Raw genomic sequence first — 18,421 nt, forward strand, 5'->3', positions numbered from 1 at the left:
CCTCCCTACAAAATGCGTGTGTGGAAGCTAAAATAATCGGAATTTTTCCATGAAAATTTAACAGTACATTCTTGAGGATATGTACTTTCGAAGAATATTTAAGAAAAAAAGTCGATTTTTTCAACCCATCTAACCAAAATGACCCCTTAAATAATCCTTTGCCACGTTTCGTAACAATTCATAAAACCAGCGCGTATTTTACACATAATCACTGCGCATGTTTAGTCAAATATCTTGAAAACTACTACCGCTAGGAGAACAATATAAATGGCAAAATGTTGTAATTTCTAATAAGGAATACAACTGTGCAAACAGATTCCAAAAAATTTCGTTTTTTTTTAATATATACTGGAGTTATTAGTGACGTTGCGAAGCTGCTTTTGCATGTTTTGTTCAAAGCCACTGAAACCTGCCTTCGTGGCAAAAATATTGTAAAACAATTCGGAATGAAAAGGACGAAAACATAGGAAAATTAATTCCGCAGTAGTCTTCCGGACTCGACGTCACCGATTAAGGGTTAACAAGAAAGCACCATCAGTCCAGCCTCCGGAACAGTCTCAGCACTGGTGAGCCAGCTCAGGCCCCGCTTCGAGGACATACTTCCATCGAATAATCACCCGGGAAGCATGCCCGAAACCCTGTGGATGAACATTTTACCGCAGCGATGGAAACGAATCGCGGCTATCTCAGATAGACATACCGCAAGCCCGTGACACGGCGCCGATGGGGCGAGAACGATCGCCGCTATTCCATTTTCCGTCCGAGTGGATCGGCGCTCGCCTAATCGATAGCCATAGCGCAGACACACCCAGCGTGATAACGCGGGGTGGGCAACGGGTGTGAGACCCTGCTGGCGGGCAGATGCAAAATCATTCCACGACGTTATCGACGGTCGGCCAGGCACGCGATAACGGCTATCAGTGCCATTTTCGCGGATTTAATGGGACACGCGCGGAACCGGAGGAATCGCAGCCTCGTTGGAGCCAATCAACCAGCTATCGCGATGGTCGCCGCTGGTTATCTCGAGAGAGGGCCGAGAGTCGAGCGCGTGGTCCTGGTAGGAGACATTGGGCAGGGTGTGTCTTGCGAGTCGTCTCCAGGATCGGCGCTTGAGGAAGCTTGCTGCGCTGGGGAAAGCGCCCACGCGATCGAACGCGTGCGTGGTACCAGCCGTAGGTACGAAATCCGCGCGTCGCTCGCGGCTTTATCGTACGTTCCGTCTCGTTACGCTTTCAACGGATCGAGCCCCGCGGCATTCATTAGCCGTTCGAGTCGCGGGCGCGCAAATAATTGATGGAATCGACCGATCGACGGGTATTACGCGCGATTCCGGGCGGTCAAGGGGAACGTTGGTGGGACCGCGTCGACGTCGTTGCTGGAATTTTTCTGGCGGCCTTTCGAGGGGTGGAAAAGGGGCGAGCTTTAACGAGAAGCAGCTAGACGGAGTGTAAAATTAGGGGAACTCGTGGTAGTGCTTTCGAAAGTAAGAGATATGAAGTTTTACCGGGATGCAGTCCCAGGCATCCTGGCTTGCGGAGTGTGTCTGACCATGCACGGAGTTATTTCCCTTGCTTTGTTGCAAGGGGTTTTCTCTAGGTTATTAAGCATATTTTTTTGCAATTTTTCGTAAGCGTCGTTTAATACGGGGCTTGATTGGAAAAGTATTGAGGGAATGGTTTGTTTATATTAACAAGACTTAGAAAAGAATAAAAGTTTATTAATGATTCTTTTTAAGGATTTAATATCATGTTGCATTAATCAGAATTGGGAGATTAAGGGGCAATGCCACTGTAGAGCCTGGAAAAAAGTTTTAACAATTTTTCACGTCACTTTTTACCTCAAAATGAAAATTTCTGTTCAATCACGCACAATTCTGAGAAAAACAGTATTAAAGAATACTGTTTTTAGTATTCTTTAGTACAGTTTTTAGTATTCTTTAGTATAGTTTTTAGTAGTATATGTAATTAAAGAATTACTTCGTGTACTTCTCGAGATAATCTTATATAGAACTCAACAATTTTCGGTTTTTTGTTCTAGGTGAAAAATTGAAGGAGAAATCTTTCCGGCCGCGGAACACAGCTGTTTTCAGAAGAAGCTTCTTTTGTTGAGCTGTGGCACCGCCATATGTATTCAAGACATTAAAAAAAATTGTGATCATACTTCAAGGTATGTGCAATAAAGGCCTTCAAATAGATTTCGTATTCCATTCCCTATACTCGCATAAAAAATTCTCTAAATCAGGCTGCCTTTCCGGCCTCTACAGTGGCATTGCCCCTTAATAATTTGAATATTCTGTGAGCTTATATTATACGAGGTGAATATTACATTATATGACATTTGAAGAAAATAGACATTCGACTTCCTTGAATACAATAGTTGGGAACATTCTTTAGAAATGAATAAAAGCAATCGGATTTGTATAGGATTTTAAGGCACAGAAAGTGTAAAACGTAGGGAATGTTTAGCGAGCAATTAGTCGCCACTAAAGTGTGAAGTAGCAGAATAAGCAATTTCTGATTTTGACAAGGCAAATGACTTGTTTGCATCAGCTACCAAAGTAATATTAAAACATAATAAAGTACCTAAATACAGTTAACGACTGTAACTAATTAATATCACAATTACTGCGTTAAAACTTTGTAATATTATAAGAAACAGCAATTTCTTGCTCCGGCGAGCAGAAAATACCTGTCAAGCGCAGGCGAGGAAGTTTTAAAGGAGAATACAATGCTACCAAGATATGAAGCATGTGTGAAAATGAATGAAGTGCCACTAAATCATCTATCACTGATATAAATATAAATTAATCACAAGATTACCGTCCACTTATGCCTGCGAGGAAGAGGAGAAGGAAAATCATTTACTAAATTAAAATAAAAATAAAATTCATCCCTCGTCAAGCTATATCCCCTAAAAATACCCTCACTTTAACAAACACTTCAAACCCTCTAAATCCCAAACCCTCTTTAAATCCCCCCACACACAACCACAATTTCAAGCATATAAATCTACAAATGCGAATACACACATATAACTACCAATAAAAAAAATCCACTAAAATAATGTAACACTCAAAATTCGAGCAGACAATATCCACTCACCTTCGCTGCTCTTCCCTCTGCGCATTTACCAATCCCTGTCAGCCAAACTTATTCCATCCTCAGCATTTCGACGACTAATTGCGCGTATGGGAGTGTGTATCATCGAGAACCAATCACTCTGTCCCCAATTACTCGGTTTCATTGTCCCAGGCATTTCGACGACGCATCGCGCCCCATTTCGGCGTGGCCACGCGTTCACGGTCAACGACTGCTCGATAACCGTTTAGATAATGATAAATAACGAAAGCGTTTAAATAACGAGCAGCACGTCCGCGAATAAATTGCACGCGGGCCAGCGCGACGACGTGGCGACGCGCTCGCTCGCGACCAAATTACATGCTCGTTCGTCGAGTAATCGATGCTTCCGTTTGCCCGTGACACCGTTTAAAACGCCGCGTTTTGCTCATGTTAAACGCGGGAATAATTGGTAGGACAGCGGGGTATCGTTTCAGGGGGTGGACGAGGGCACGTCGACGCTCCCCTATGAATTTATGAGCGGACCCCGTCGTTGCACATTGAAATGGCGCGTGCTGCGACTCGGTTATCTTACGCGCAGCCCCGGTGCGTTTTCGCAGGCAATTAAAATTATGTCACAGTAACGAGCCGCGTGTAATTGTCCGGGGGAAATGAGATCGTGGGTCAGCGGTGTTTTATTGATGACAGTAATGAAAGGAGGTTATTGAGATGAACGGGCGTGGACGTCCAGCGAACACTGTGCCAGTGTCTGTATCGTTGCGTCGATGTGGGGATTGCCTGTTTCTAGGAGGGTGACGTAGCGAGGGACTATGGGGAATCAATTTCTTTTGCAGTTTCATGTGGGGTAAGGTTATTAGAAATGTGCTTCTAATGGATTTTATTAAAATTCGAAAGGATAGTGAAGCTAACAAGGGGAGGACAGCATGTGATATACACCGATTTTGATGAGCCCTGGCACGATGGATCTATGTCGAAAATAAGTAAATAGGTGTCCGAGCGTTTCTGCCAATAGGCCTTAATAATAGAGATATTTATAAGTAAATTATTAAAAATTTTATAGCGACCGTGGGGTTTTGGTGGGTAAAAATCCCGCAACTACCCTTCTGGAGGCATCGGGGTGCCTTTTGATGATATCTCCACGTTAAAAAATTTTTTTTTTTACAAATTGTTTTTTTTTATAATTTTTTTTTAACTTGGAGAAATCTTCAACAGAGGGGAATTCCAGAGGGGAATCCCCCGGAGGCGTCAGGGTAGTGTGGGATTTTTACCCACTAGAACCAAACGGCCATTATGTAATTTTTAATAATTTATATGTAAATATCTCTATTATTAAGGCCTATTGGCTGAAATCTTCGGACACCTATTTACTTATTTTTCACATAGATCCATCGTAGATCTCTATCACATGGTGCCCTCCCCTTGTAAGAGGGTTTGCTTCGAAGTAGATTATTAATTGCCTTTTTGATTATGATAATTGCCTTACGGGCAATTTGAGTAACGAGGTTTTGGATGTTATTGTGAAATCGAGTTTTGTTAAGGGGAGATGAATAAGGGAACAGGAATATTTAGGATTCATGAATAAATGCCCCATTATTCAGGCGAGAAACACTTAATTCTTTAAAAGTGTTTCTGTCAAAACCTTGCTTTCTGAGCTTGTTGACTTGATTTTGTGAAAACTAATGCACGATTGAAATCACAATTGAGCGCAATAGTGGCGTAAACCCAAAACTTTTGTTTTCAGATTACGACTAATGAAATTATTAAAGTTCTAAAATTGCTGCTTTAATTTCTATTTTTACGTACATCGGTATGATTTTGTAAACATATAATTGCTCAGGGGTGTATTATTATACAACTGCAAACGTATGAATATTGGAGAATTGATATTGCGCGGCGTAAAGCAACAAAGTGCTCAGTGCAGAAACACGTTTTTGTGCTGCTATTTTGTAGTTGTTTTTTGGAAGGTTGCTCGGGCCACTATAGGATTAAATTTTTGCTGTATGAAAGGTAGTTTAGACTGAAATGTCAATCCACTAGAAATGATGGGATAGACCACTATTGCGCTGATACCCTGGATTTTGTGTAGGTGCATACGAAATAAATGCGATCCAGAGGAAAAATTCTAAATTCCAGTTAAATATCTCTACAGCAGACTACGTATTAAAATTGCATTTTGCACAGCGTCAAAGCTCGACTGTCATCGCGTGTAGCGAAAAGGAATATGGAATTGAGACCAAATTACCTGCTCGTTCTTTCTTTTTCCGTTTTTTTTTTTGTGTGACTTATTCTCCCAGCCTTCTGTTTCTGTCGCGACACAATAGCAGCTGAGCAAATGAAAATTTATGGACGCGCGATCGTGCCAATTTTGCTTTAACGGCGCCGGGTTATTTAACTATCGCGTTGTTACTGAACCATCGGCTACGCTGGGCAGATTTTTCATCGTGTCCAGTAGCGAGTTCTGGCGTTTGAAATAAATCAGGCTCGAGTCACCATGTAATTCAGTGAACGAGCTTTTTAAATGCAATTCCCTATTCATATATTTCTGAGAGTCCACGAGTGCAATATAGAACGCGGTGTTGTCGGAAACTGAGTGAATAAAGTGTCGCTGGATCCTTGCAAATTTCACGCTTTTTTTTTCATTTGCAGTTAAAGCTGCGAAAAAAAATTTTGAAACCGAATTTGAGAAGCCAAATGTCATTTCTTTCCTAGAGTACCTAATCTTTCGAAATTAAAATTGAAATACGAGGCAATATTAGTATAAACCTGGACCACTCGGATTTTTATGATTCAATTAAGATAATTTAAATTTCTTCTATTTTAATAACGAAGGAAATTAATATGCATTATAAACTCAAATTCGGTTCCTCAGTGGCGCATCACCACTCTGTTACTGCATATTACAAATTGTTTTGATTAGTCTACGCATCGAGCTACCGCATGAATTACTGAGCATCTAATTACAACATCTATTGTGAGGGATATTGAATAAATTATTGTTGAATGAAATTGCTGGAATTTATTACAAGTTCTACCGCACATTGTACGTGTTTAATTCAAGATATAATTAATCGCGCGAGAAACTTGCGAGTAGCATGTATATGTATATTAAAGTGTTAAAGCTTGACGAACTGCAAATTGGTGTATTTACGCTAAGGTAACTCGCTAATAAAGTTTCGAATTTTTTAACACACCGGACCCGATTAAAATCGAGTAAAATATTGGAGATTTTCGTTTGCCCATAAGAATTGCCATCTTCCCAATGTACTCATATTTAACAATTTTTTCCCTCAACATATGGTCATTGCGATTACAAAAAGGATCCAAACAGCACCCTTTTTGCAGATAACGGAGAGAAATTTCCATATTTACATACGTTCCAACGCCATAATGTATTCAAATATTGAATCAAAAGCTTTCATCGTGTATTTTCTATTAATTTTTATAAACGAATTTTTTACGCATTGTTTACAGATATTATGTTCACAAATCTCTGACATATGGTCTGCAATTGAAAATATTTTTCGCAATGGTACCAATATTCAAAACGAGACCGATACAAAACACGTTCCTACAATCGCGTGCACAACGTACCCCAGCATGCGTTAATTCATGAACTCACATATCAAAGCGACTACAATGCTACAATAACATTGACTGCGATTCGTGAATGGTACTAAACACTAGAACAATCCACGGTCAATATTTGTATAGAATCTGTTAAGCCCGCAACTACCCCGTTTTGCGAAATACATGCCTGCAGGGGGGGGGTCCTAGGATTCAATGGCCTTCGCGTTGTTCAGAGATTAAAACGATTTTCTCTGTCTACTCGTCAACGTGGACCAGCAAGTAGTGATGGGAGCAATACGAACCTGAATTCTACTTTTATGATTTCTGATTCTACTACCTACGCAACATCGCTATTGCAATCGCACGTGAACCGTTAAAAGTTTATTACATCGAGGGCTTAGTGCAAAAATATTGTATGTCCACTTTTTGTGAAATTTGAGTTTTTTGGGACTCTTCTTCTTCTTCTTTCTCTTCTTCTTCTTCCTTTTCCTCTTCCTCTTCCTCTTCCTCTTCTTCCTCCTCTTCCTCCTCTTCCTCTTCTTCCTCTTCTTCCTCTTCTTCCTCTTCTTCCTCTTCTTCCTCTTCTTCCTCTTCTTCCTCTTCTTCCTCTTATTCCTCTTATTCCTCTTATTCCTCTTATTCCTCTTATTCCTCTTATTCCTCTTATTCCTCTTATTCCTCTTATTCCTCTTATTCCTCTTATTCCTCTTATTCCTCTTATTCCTCTTATTCCTCTTATTCCTCTTATTCCTCTTATTCCTCTTATTCCTCTTATTCCTCTTATTCCTCTTATTCCTCTTATTCCTCTTATTCCTCTTATTCCTCTTATTCCTCTTATTCCTCTTATTCCTCTTATTCCTCTTATTCCTCTTATTCCTCTTATTCCTCTTATTCCTCTTATTCCTCTTATTCCTCTTATTCCTCTTATTCCTCTTATTCCTCTTATTCCTCTTATTCCTCTTATTCCTCTTCCTCTTCCTCTTCCTCTTCCTCTTCCTCTTCCTCTTCCTCTTCCTCTGCGTCTTCCTCTTCCTCTTCCTCTTCCTCTTCCTCTTCCTCTTCCTCTTCCTCTTCCTCTTCCTCTTCCTCTTCATCTTCCTCTTCCTCTTCCTCTTCCTCTTCCTCTTCCTCTTCCTCTTCTTCCTCCTCTTCCTCTTCCTCTTCCTCTTCCTCTTCCTCTTCCTCTTCTTCCTCTTCCTCTTCCTCTTCCTCTTCTTCTTCCTCTTCCTCTTCCTCTTCTTCTTCCTCTTCCTCTTCCTCTTCCTCTTCCTCTTCCTCTTCCTCTTCCTCTTCCTCTTCCTCTTCCCCTTCCCCTTCCCCTTCCCCTTCCCCTTCCCCTTCCCCTTCCCCTTCCTGTTCCTCTTTCTCTTTCTGTTTCTCTTTCACCAGTTGAATGGTGAAATAGAATATAATCGAAAAATCTTCATAATTTAAAAGCAAAGTAGAGCAGACGTGTTTATTTCTTCTTAGCACAAGATCCAACCCTAAAAGGCGTTCCACCACTAAAAGAGCATCCCCCGCATCCCGTGCGCCGTATTATTCCCATCGCTACCAACGAACCGTTGCACGTGCAGGCCGTATGTACGTTTCGCGCGACACCGATAACTTTCCTGTTCCAATCGTGACCACCTGAGGGGTTGTTTTCACATCGATCGCCCCTCGCCTCGTAGTGGAAGCCTTCGAACGTATCCGGCAATGTCATCGCTACACTTAGACGCTTATGTTTTGCATTACCGCATCACTATGGCAACACGATGTACCATTCGACTCTGTGTTTACCTCGCTCCTGGCCGCGTCCGCCCGCAGAAAGTACGGTTCCCCCGCGGTGATACGTACAAGGTAACGCAACTTGCTCGCGGTTTTCAATTAATCGATCGATTCGGCAATCGGTTACCAGCGCGGCCAACCGAGCCCTGTTACCGATGGGGGCTGAAAGGTGCGAGCGAAAGTGTCGGGGATCGTTTCGATTAAAATGTGCCCGACGGAGGGGAGCAAACGGCTCGCCGTCGAGATGCTAATTAATTAAAGGATAATAAAAGCAGCTGAACGGGATGAACGGATTCCGTTCTGCGTTTGACAATTTTCCGCCGCGGAACGCTGAGTTATAACAAAGGGGAAGTGGTCTCCTCGAGAGCTCATTACATTTGCCCCCGGTTCCCCGTGTTATTTTATCGCGATTTTTTTTTCATATACAACCCCAACGGCAGACCGCGTGAATTTTTCGCCTTCCGAATTTTTCGCCGGGCTGCGGCAGAATCGAGCATCCCCGGTTGCGCCCTTAATTAATAGAAGTTGCTAACAAGTGCAACAATGGTGATTGTTTTACGCGAAATATGGAAACGAGAACGAGCTTGAATGGAGGGTGAACGTAACTTTGCTTGGAAAGTAAATTCGAATTGTTCGTGTAATCACGTTGTTTCTCCAAAATAGAGCGAACTTAATGTCTAAACCGCGGAGGTAATTTAAACGGAGTCGTTTACTCTTGTAAGGGGTTTCATAAAATTACTTCTTATATATATATATATATATATATATACATTTTACTTGCATATTTCTAAAGGATCGCTGTTTCTGTCGGGAATTTTATAATCTATCGAACAATTTTGAAAATTGAGACAATTGTTTCTCATGCTATGAACGTTTCACTTTCATTTTAACGTTTAAAATCTTTCCCAGAGACTTAAACATTAAAAGATAATAACTGTAGCTCGAAAAAGTACGTAAAAACGTACACTAATAATTTGCATAAACGGGAAGACGCAGAAAAAGCACTGCTTATAATGAAAATTAAGGTGAAAATGGAAGTTGAAAATTGACTAAATTTAATCTGGAGAACTTAAGCTCAGCTAAACAGAAAAGAAACCTTGAAATTTGACTTACCGAATTTCTTCCGGTTGCCATGGAATGGCTTATCTGAGAGGTTGTTGCGTGGTACGAAGAATTCTTCATTCTCAATGCACTTTCACTTAACTACACTTCAACGCAATTAATACGATTATAAATATATGGGAAACTACCTGGGTATCACGTAGTAAACGCGTTCTCAGCCCCCACGTTTTAACAGATGTTGCCTGCTCGACTTATTTACTCGTAATGGCCTGCTGGTATAAATCCTCTCCTTGAACGTGACTTTGCCTTCTTCTGTTGCTCGATCGGTGGTACAAAGTGGGGACAGTCCCGCAGGCGATCGTCATTTGATTGGGAATTATATTTTGATGGTGTGGGTAAGGAATATTGGACAAGGATAACGATACAGCTCGTGTAAACATTGAAAATGACTTGGAGGAGGCTGGGCGATTTATGAATAGAAATAAAATTGTAGTTTCAGTGCCAATGGGATATTACGAAAATGTAGATGCTTGTACAAATACATATTCTCTTAAAATAGAAATGGTAGAAAAATCTTTTAGCGAGCTCATCCAGTCAGAAAGAATTTCATTAAAAAACAGTAGGGTGGCCGTACCAAATATAGCCCACGTTCCTAATATCCCCACTCGTTATATCTCGCAAAGTAAGCTCTAAAATTTATCGGTTATGCACCGAATTAGTACCTAAACATATGTAGAAAGACATACTGTAATTACAGCGTCATGTGATCAACAATTACAGAGAGGGAAGTGTTTCAGTGAATCTTAATTCTGTGAAAATTTATTGGACTGCCACAATTTTTTACATCACATTCGGAGAAGGTAAGCTAAGAATTCTGTGAATGCAAGAATATCTGCTAGAAATACTTGATTAATTATGTACTTAAGAAACGAAATCGAATGAAATATTTTTCATAATTAAAATAGCGTTTTTCTTTCAGCAATATGCGTGTTCTCAATACCGCCTATCGGAGAACAATGGTTTCCATGTAATGTTTGTTACATATAAGGGGTTACGAAATTTGCGGAGCAACCGAAATGAACTTTATTTGTCCGATATGTACATCCGAGCGTAAAATATAAAATATTTTAAAAATCCTATTTCTATATTTTTGTAATAAAAATAAAATCAAAGATTTGCAAAAAAAACATTTATTTAAAGCAAGAAATAAGAACAGCACATGTGAGAATGGCTTTAAAAACTCATGTGCACATGAATTAATCAATGTTTCTTGAGTAGGCGATATTAGGAACACTTTCTTCAGGACCGGATATTTGCATGTCTTCCTCTTTTTAATTCCTAATTAAAAAATTGTAGGCTTCAACGATTATAACTTATGCTACGTGAAAGATGAATAATTTCTCTTTACTTCAAAGCGAATTGCATGCAAAAATATAAATTATTATTCAATTGACAGCGATTTAACTTTTGCTAGACGATATTAGGTACGGTCACCCTAATCCCTTAATTCGATGTAAAGAAATATTTGTACAGTCATCCGTCTAATACCGTTGTATGCAGAAAATTAAAGAAAATGATGTGATTTCTATAACACACCCTGCGAACTTGTAGGGTGTCTGTAAAGTTTCCTGAATAATTATAATTAAAAGTCACCCCTTTGTCGATTACAGGGAGCTCGTTCGTATACGTCCGCTCTGCATATTCCAACGCAGCCGTATTCTTCAGACGGGGACCCTCATAAAAATCCCTGCGATCTAGTAGATGGCCTTCCAATCCATAGGATCCCAAACAGAGCAGTCGGGTAAATTTGTATGCGAACAAGGTACACGGGGGATGCAAAGCCCAGAGATTCGAAAGTTTTTCTTTACTCGGTGGCTGCTGTATAAAAATCTCGTTTGCGCAGCAACGTTACGCGACCGATAGCAGAGGAGAAGCTTGAAGGGGAGAAGGAAGGTAGCGAGGGAAGAGCACGATGCCGATTGATTTTTACTACTTTCCACCTAGTCCGCCGTGTAGGTCGGTTTTGTTATTGGCGAAAGCGGTTGGTGTTCACTTGAACATGAAGTCGGTCAACGTCCTGAAGGGAGAAAGCATGAAACCGGAGTATGTAAAGGTTCGTTTCGCTGAATTTTTGGGGTACAGCATAATCGAGGGGCTTGCTTTTTGGAAATACTGATGGTATATTTTTTTTTCAAACGATGGAGGATGGGGGATACTAATAATAAGCAGTATTCCATGTCTCTGGATATGTGGGAGTATTCTTTGAATGAGAACACTACTACCTATAACAAATGATTTGAAAGTGACTTGTTATATGAATTCGTTTCCATTATTAGACGAAGAGATGAGTGAAAGAATATTAGAAAGGTCCATTAGAGTTATCTAAAATAGATAACAATTTTAATTAGCAGGTAGTATCACAAGTATCTAAAGTGATTCCTGATTCATCCTGTAGTATTTAGTTTCTATATATATTTATTTTCCACGTGTTTATGATATTCATTCTACGTAAAATTCTTAATATTGCACATGTACCTTACCAGATCTTAATTAACTATACACTGAAAGTGTATAATAGTATAAACGTCCGCTAATACAAATATATGAAAATTGCTCACAGCAATAATTCCAACTGATTTAATTTACTGATTACATCATATTCCCCTTACGAAATCCATACCTCGCTTGCAGAGCATTGACAAGTTTTTAATAAAGCAAAGTTTGCGCGTTACCTTTGCCTGTGATGCTTATCACACACTTTTGTCTTGTAGATGAATCCACAGCATATAATACCAGCGATAGATGACAATGGCTTCATTTTATGCGAAAGGTATTCAACGATCGTCACTGAGTTACACATACGTTTCGCCCATTAATACGACCATCCGTTTGTAGCCGTCCAATTATGGGATACTTGGTGAGCAAATACGCGAAAAACGATTCGTTGTACCCGAAGGATCCAAAAAAGAGGGGCAGGGTAGAGCAGAGGTTGTACTTCGACGTTGGCACCCTCTTCGAAAGCGTTCTGACATGCTATCTAGTACGTATTAGAGGACAGATTTTCAAAATCAAGGCACACCATTTAGTATTTGTAACGCGTTCCACGTCGAGCGAAAGAAGAAATTTTTAAAAGGATGCAGCTAAAAACAGAGTCGAAAGATATCGTTACTGGGGTAGATGTCCTAATTACTGCCACTTTATTTAGTTTACTTAAAGACAACGTAACGTATACTAGTGTTCAATAATAATAGGAATAAGAATAGTTCCAATTTAATAATAATTTTTTGTACACTATTCTTTATACGTTACGTATTTATTAAGTATACAAAATTTAAAAAAAAAACAATTAAAACCGACTTAAAAAAAATAAAAATGCACTAAAAAGTACAAAATAATTTTTTCCCTCATTTAATCTACGACTCTCATATTTTTAGAAATTCCTTACATATTCACGAAGTTTCAGAATTTTTTAAATTTTCGGGTACGGTATGTCCCCTTGTCAGAGAATTTTAAACGTTTGAGAAAGATAGATACATATACACCGATTGACAGGACAGTTGCATTATAACGCATGACTAATGATCAGTGATGTATCAGATACCAATATTTGGCAAAGCCCATCCTGTGCGCGAGGAGAATGTACAGGCCGTTGAGAGGTCCTGCGAACTGCTAAATAAATTCCTCGAGGACGAGGAGTTCGTCGCTGGCGACACTCTGACGATTGCTGATTTCGCCATCAGCACTACCATCGCCGTTCTGCTAGTAAGTATTCGCGAAGGGGGTATGAAACAGTCGTATAATGTTGAAACGAGCGATAAAAGGTAGTACACGTGAGACGTGTAGCGACACGCTCGGCAATAAAGAAGAAAGCACTTGAAGTACTTTAACACCTTTATGTCGAGAAAGAGCAAGAAGGATTTCGAAGACAGTAGTAAACCTGTGGCTATCCTCCGCTTCGGCTTCTTTATTTAATAAATAAAAGTCACGGCGTTGAAATAAAAATGCAGCAATGTTCGAAAGGTTCATTAGTCTCCTTAATTTCTACATACTAATATTTTAATTTCTACCGATACTTTGTTCTCTGCTTGAATCTAGAGTTTCAGAAAATAAAATATGTCCACGTGCTGCCAACTGAGTTTCTGAAATAATTATTTTTGTAAATGAAACTGCTAGAAATAATAGTTCGAATGAGATTAAAGAAACAGTGATTGATTAAGAACTAGTGGAACGGTGGTTCTACATTTTACTTTTAATTTCTCGCACTTTAATGATTCTAGTCGTTCCTAATTCTAATGTCCTAGTAAACATTATTAATCGTGTGTACCTAATGTACTCGGTTCGCAGTGCTTTGACTTCGACATCGGCAGATACGATAACGTAGAGGCTTGGTACAATCGTTGCAAGGTACTTCTGGATAAATTTGGGTTCGAGGAAGTCCACGGTCCAGGAACGAAATTCTTTACCGAGCTGTATCGAGACTATCTAGCTACCTCGCAGGAATCCAGTTAACAACGCTACTGTACTGTTCGTGGCTGTAGAAGCACGAAATCGATATCGTTCGACGTCGACCGAGATTAGACAGGAAACCTATCGAATCGTTTAATGAAGAATACTTTGTTTAGGATAGCAACACGCCGCATCTTCTCGTTTGCGTTTTCTGTTATTACAATATTGTGTCGCCTGCATTTATTAAAGCACATCCGTGAATCTTTTATCCTCCTCTTGTTGAAGCCACATGTTTCGAAACTTTAGTTACCCTTAATTGTTACTTTCACTTTGACGTTTTTAATTTGTACTATCCGTATTACTGTATTTATGGAGTAATTAAGTTAATAAAGAGTTGCTTCAATTCATCCACACGATGCGCATTTGGATTTAATTTACTAGCATTTTGTATTGTAAAATATGTGTGTAGGTGTATGTATAGGTAATGAACACGGGATCACATTGATCGCTGATGATCATTGTTGCCAGTGTTAAATTATTGCTTCATGTAGAATTGCTAGCCTTGTCATTGCACCATTTATTACGAAATAAGCTCTTCGTCTCAACGTAAATTCCTTAATTATTTTTAAGATAACGATAGCATAACGAGGAAAACTTTAAGACTGACAAGGGAACATCCCGAACCCGGAAATTCAAAAAATTCTGAAACTTTGTGAATATGTAGGGAACTTCCTGCTCTCAATTTTATTTCGCTGCCTAAACTCACTCTAAGAAGGTGTAATTAATTGACCCCTGAAAATCCGGTTATTTTTCGATCTTGTGTTATAACTCGTGAACTGTAAAATAATTTTTTTTACCTTATGCTAGATCTAATTAAACGAAGTAACTTTTGTCTTGAAACTTTTTTTCCATCTCTTACAGTTCGCGAGTTATAACGCAAAATCGGAAAATAGCTGAATTTTCCCCTACATATTCACAAAGTTTCAGAATCTTTTAATTTTCGGGCTCGGGATCTTCCCTTTGTGAAAGGAAATCTTGAATAATAATAACAGAAAAATACAATAAAGTATATTGAACGCACTGCATAAATCAACTTATCAGTTACACATTTCCTTAAAACATGGAAACGATTTGACGGCTCCAGGAGATCCAAGACTATTGTTTCCATCTCTTATAACCTACGTTAAATAATAAAGTATTTAATCAACTTTAGAATCTAACAAGGCGACGATCTAACGGCTATAGGAGATATAAGACGATCGTTTCTGCGTACGTTGCATACTGCAGGTCGTTTCGAAAAGAGACGGCTCTGTACTACCTGCGGCATTTAGAAAGAGACTCGGGAACTAACTCTGCTAGACAGTTTGCAATTATGCTGCTTGTTGGAGACCATGTAGATAGGTTTGCTTTACGTCCTCCCTCCTAACAGTTATCCGTCACAAATCATGCGCCTCAAGTTTCGAGTGTACCAGCTCCGAGACAGAGACAGAGTTCCGCTGTTTCGCCACCTCGCTGGCTATGCTTTCAGGTCGTAATAGAATCTATTGATCGATGTCGTTTGAACATTGTCCCGACTGGAGCGCGGGGTTCTATTAAATCGCCATTCGAAGTGGGGAACTCGGCCTGCCAGAATGGGGAAGTTGGGAACAATAATTATATGTCTGATCATAATTGCTATTGGTTCGCCCTGCTATGGCTACTTCATAAAGATTTGCTCCGTCTTCCCTGGATGCCATGGAAGAGTTGCTAACAAGGGAAGATCCGGAACACGAAAATTCAAACAATTCTGAAACTTTGCGAATATGTAGGGGATTTCCTCCTGATTACAATGCAATTTTTGTTTGCTGCCCAAATTCACTCGAAGGGGGTGAAATTAGCCCCTGAAAATTTGGCTATTTTCCGATTTTGCGTTATAACTCGCGAACTGTAAGAGATGGAAAAAAAGTTTCAAGACAAAAGTTACTTATTTTAATTAGATCTATCATTTGGTAAAATAAATTATTTTATAGTTCACGAGTTATAACAGAAAATCGGGAAATAACCGGATTTTCGGGGGTCAATTACACCCTCTTAGAGTGAATTTGGGCAGCAAACAAAAATTGCGTTGTAATCAGGAGGAAATTTCATACATATTCACAAAGTTTCAGAATTTTTTTAATTTTCGGGTTCGCGATCTTCCCTTATAAGTAATATAAAAACACTTGCTTTGAAAAATTTTTCAAAAACATTCACTTTACGATTCCTATTGCATTCGCCACTGCGAGTTACGCGGTCTCGTAAATCTAAATTGTAGAATATATTATAACAAAATGTAACGTCGAATAATCCATTCAACTTTCGATTAGGTACAATGTAATAAAGCATTTCAGGCTATACATTAAATTATCTCTTAGAATGATCTTTCAATCTGAATGGTTTGTTTTTTAATTTTATTCTATCTTTAATATTTGTTGCACCGTTGTTTCTCTGTTAATTGATTTCAACCTTTAATTACTTCGCTAACTGTCAGGGAATCTTCCATGCAACGATTCAACAATCCCGCGTTTACACAAACATTTTCTACGCTAGAAAGTGTAACATTCCTTTCTCTAATATACTACCAATATTTTCATCGCAGTTACTTCCTTTACACTATGTATCTGCAGATTCCGATATTGTAGCATTACGCGCTGAATAACCGCAGTGATCGTGCAGTTTTTCCTTTAACGATTGAGAAACACCACAGCCTTGACGGCCGTGATTAGTCATTTCTTGCTCTATTCCGCTACGTAAGAATTCCTACAATGTGCTATCCAGCACATTTATCGCCAACAACAATAACCTAAAAATAGCTTCTGTGGAGGTGCTAGCCGAGGCCAAAATTAATAGCCCAAAGCTTGAGCGACTAATTTGCTGTATTCAGTATTAAAATAATAGTACAAACTGCAAAGTCCACAGGCACTCAAAATGCAAGTGATTATGAAAAGAGGATCTGCAAATATTAAATTCAGCCTCCAAAGCGATACGTCTCCTAATCTTAAAAACTAGCTTTCGTTTCTCTTTTTTTTTTAAAAGACGTGCGCATAAAAGTACAAACAAAAAGCCACTTCCCTTACACATATGCGTGAATTAGATAAGCCTACCACAAATAATTACAGAACAAGCTAAGTGCCCCCATTATCAATCGTTGCGCAATGCTTTCCTCACGATGATAACTGTTTCGCACGATGATAACGCTTTGCTATATCATTTCCATTAATAAATCGAACTAAGCGACAATATAAAATAACCCCGGCTCCATGGAATCGGAACCACCGCGATGCCCTCATAATTTTTCGTTTAGTCAGACCCGCGGCCCAAGCATTTCGCGGAGTCACTCCGTCGGCGCGTACAGATACGTGTCAGGAATTACGCAACCGGCGATTTTTGGCTGATGTTTGGCGATGATACTGCAGAATTCGCCATAGTTCCCCGTAATCCTGCTGGAGCGCGGGGCGTGAAAAACCCGTTGCTTCCGTTCCCGGAATTCCTGCCCGCAGCATTCCCCGTTCCTGAATTTAATTAACCCGCGAACCATTTCGGGGATCCAACCGCGCTGGTCGGGCCGGAGGAATCATTGAAGGGCGGATAACGTTTTTACAGGCGAAATTGAGAGCACTGGCTAGGTAAAGTTCCGCAGCGCGTAGAACCTGCCGCAAAAATCTCCCCCCTTCCCCGCCGTTTCCAGCGATCTTTTGCTTCGCGTTCTCTGAAGATATTTTCATAACAGCCACTTCCTTTCCGGGATTATTATTTTAAGTTCATAATTTCTGAAGGAAATTGATTCTGCGGCTTTTTTTTGCGGCGTTGGGAATACGGGATTGGGGTGAGATTCATTTTTATCGCGTTCTTTGTCAGGCTGGAACTCGCGGCTCTTGATCGGAATTTAAAGGCAGACCGAAGCATTGGATCGCGATATTCAGTTATAAGGAAATTGAGGTTGCGTTAAATTGTTAAACAGTTCGTGGTTTCAGTCCCTTTTTTTCACTTTGATTTGTTAGAATATTGGTTAGAGGAGAATGCGTGTCCTTCGGATGAAATTTTCAGTTGTGATTGATATTTTCGGGGGGAATTAGTGACCCACTGTCTTTCTATCAGTTTCGTCTGGTTTTAGGTTACTTGCAGAATTTTTTAAGGTATTTCAATGATTGCTTGGTTTTATGCGGAATCCTCGAATCATTTGGAGTTACTGTAATATTTACAAATAGAGAGAAACATAATTTCCTTTCGACTTAAGGAAATGGCTTGAATTCTCGATCTTCTGAAACATCAGGCAATTGATTTGTCATTCCGAGAATCAGATGCGCCTTGATTGCAAATTCAATAATCCAATACTCCCGAACCTTCACAGATGACTTCACCTCTGACGGTTGCAACAAATTCTGGTATTTAAATGACGAAGAGAGAAACAGAAACACTCTAACGTCCATACTAGGGTGGTCGCAAGAAACAGATACCCGAATTTCTTTGACGGGAGCCCCTAA

General features: G+C 39.7%; 2 protein-coding genes across 3 annotated transcripts in view; one reads left to right on the forward strand and one right to left on the reverse strand.

The window, feature by feature from the left end:
* LOC143374325 (cyclic GMP-AMP phosphodiesterase SMPDL3A) overlaps positions 1-9,841 on the reverse strand; it is an 87,857-nt gene extending 78,016 nt beyond the window's left edge. The window contains exon 1 of one of the 2 annotated variants that reach the window (XM_076822373.1): positions 9,525-9,841. The gene's annotated coding sequence lies outside the window, so the exon portion shown is untranslated. The remainder of the gene's footprint in view (positions 1-9,524) is intronic. The other variant, XM_076822375.1, reaches the window with a different exon arrangement.
* A 1,306-nt stretch (positions 9,842-11,147) lies between these two features.
* LOC143374329 (glutathione S-transferase D1-like) lies at positions 11,148-14,279 on the forward strand. Its single transcript, XM_076822384.1, has 6 exons — positions 11,148-11,295; positions 11,377-11,586; positions 12,245-12,303; positions 12,369-12,513; positions 13,071-13,235; positions 13,818-14,279. Exons 2-6 carry the CDS (start codon positions 11,446-11,448, stop codon positions 13,980-13,982), a joined length of 675 nt encoding a protein of 224 aa, XP_076678499.1. The 5' UTR covers positions 11,148-11,295; positions 11,377-11,445; the 3' UTR covers positions 13,983-14,279.
* The last annotated feature ends 4,142 nt before the right edge of the window (positions 14,280-18,421 follow it).

Source organism: Andrena cerasifolii, chromosome 10, assembly GCF_050908995.1.
Source record: "Andrena cerasifolii isolate SP2316 chromosome 10, iyAndCera1_principal, whole genome shotgun sequence".
NCBI lineage: Eukaryota > Metazoa > Arthropoda > Insecta > Hymenoptera > Andrenidae > Andrena > Andrena cerasifolii.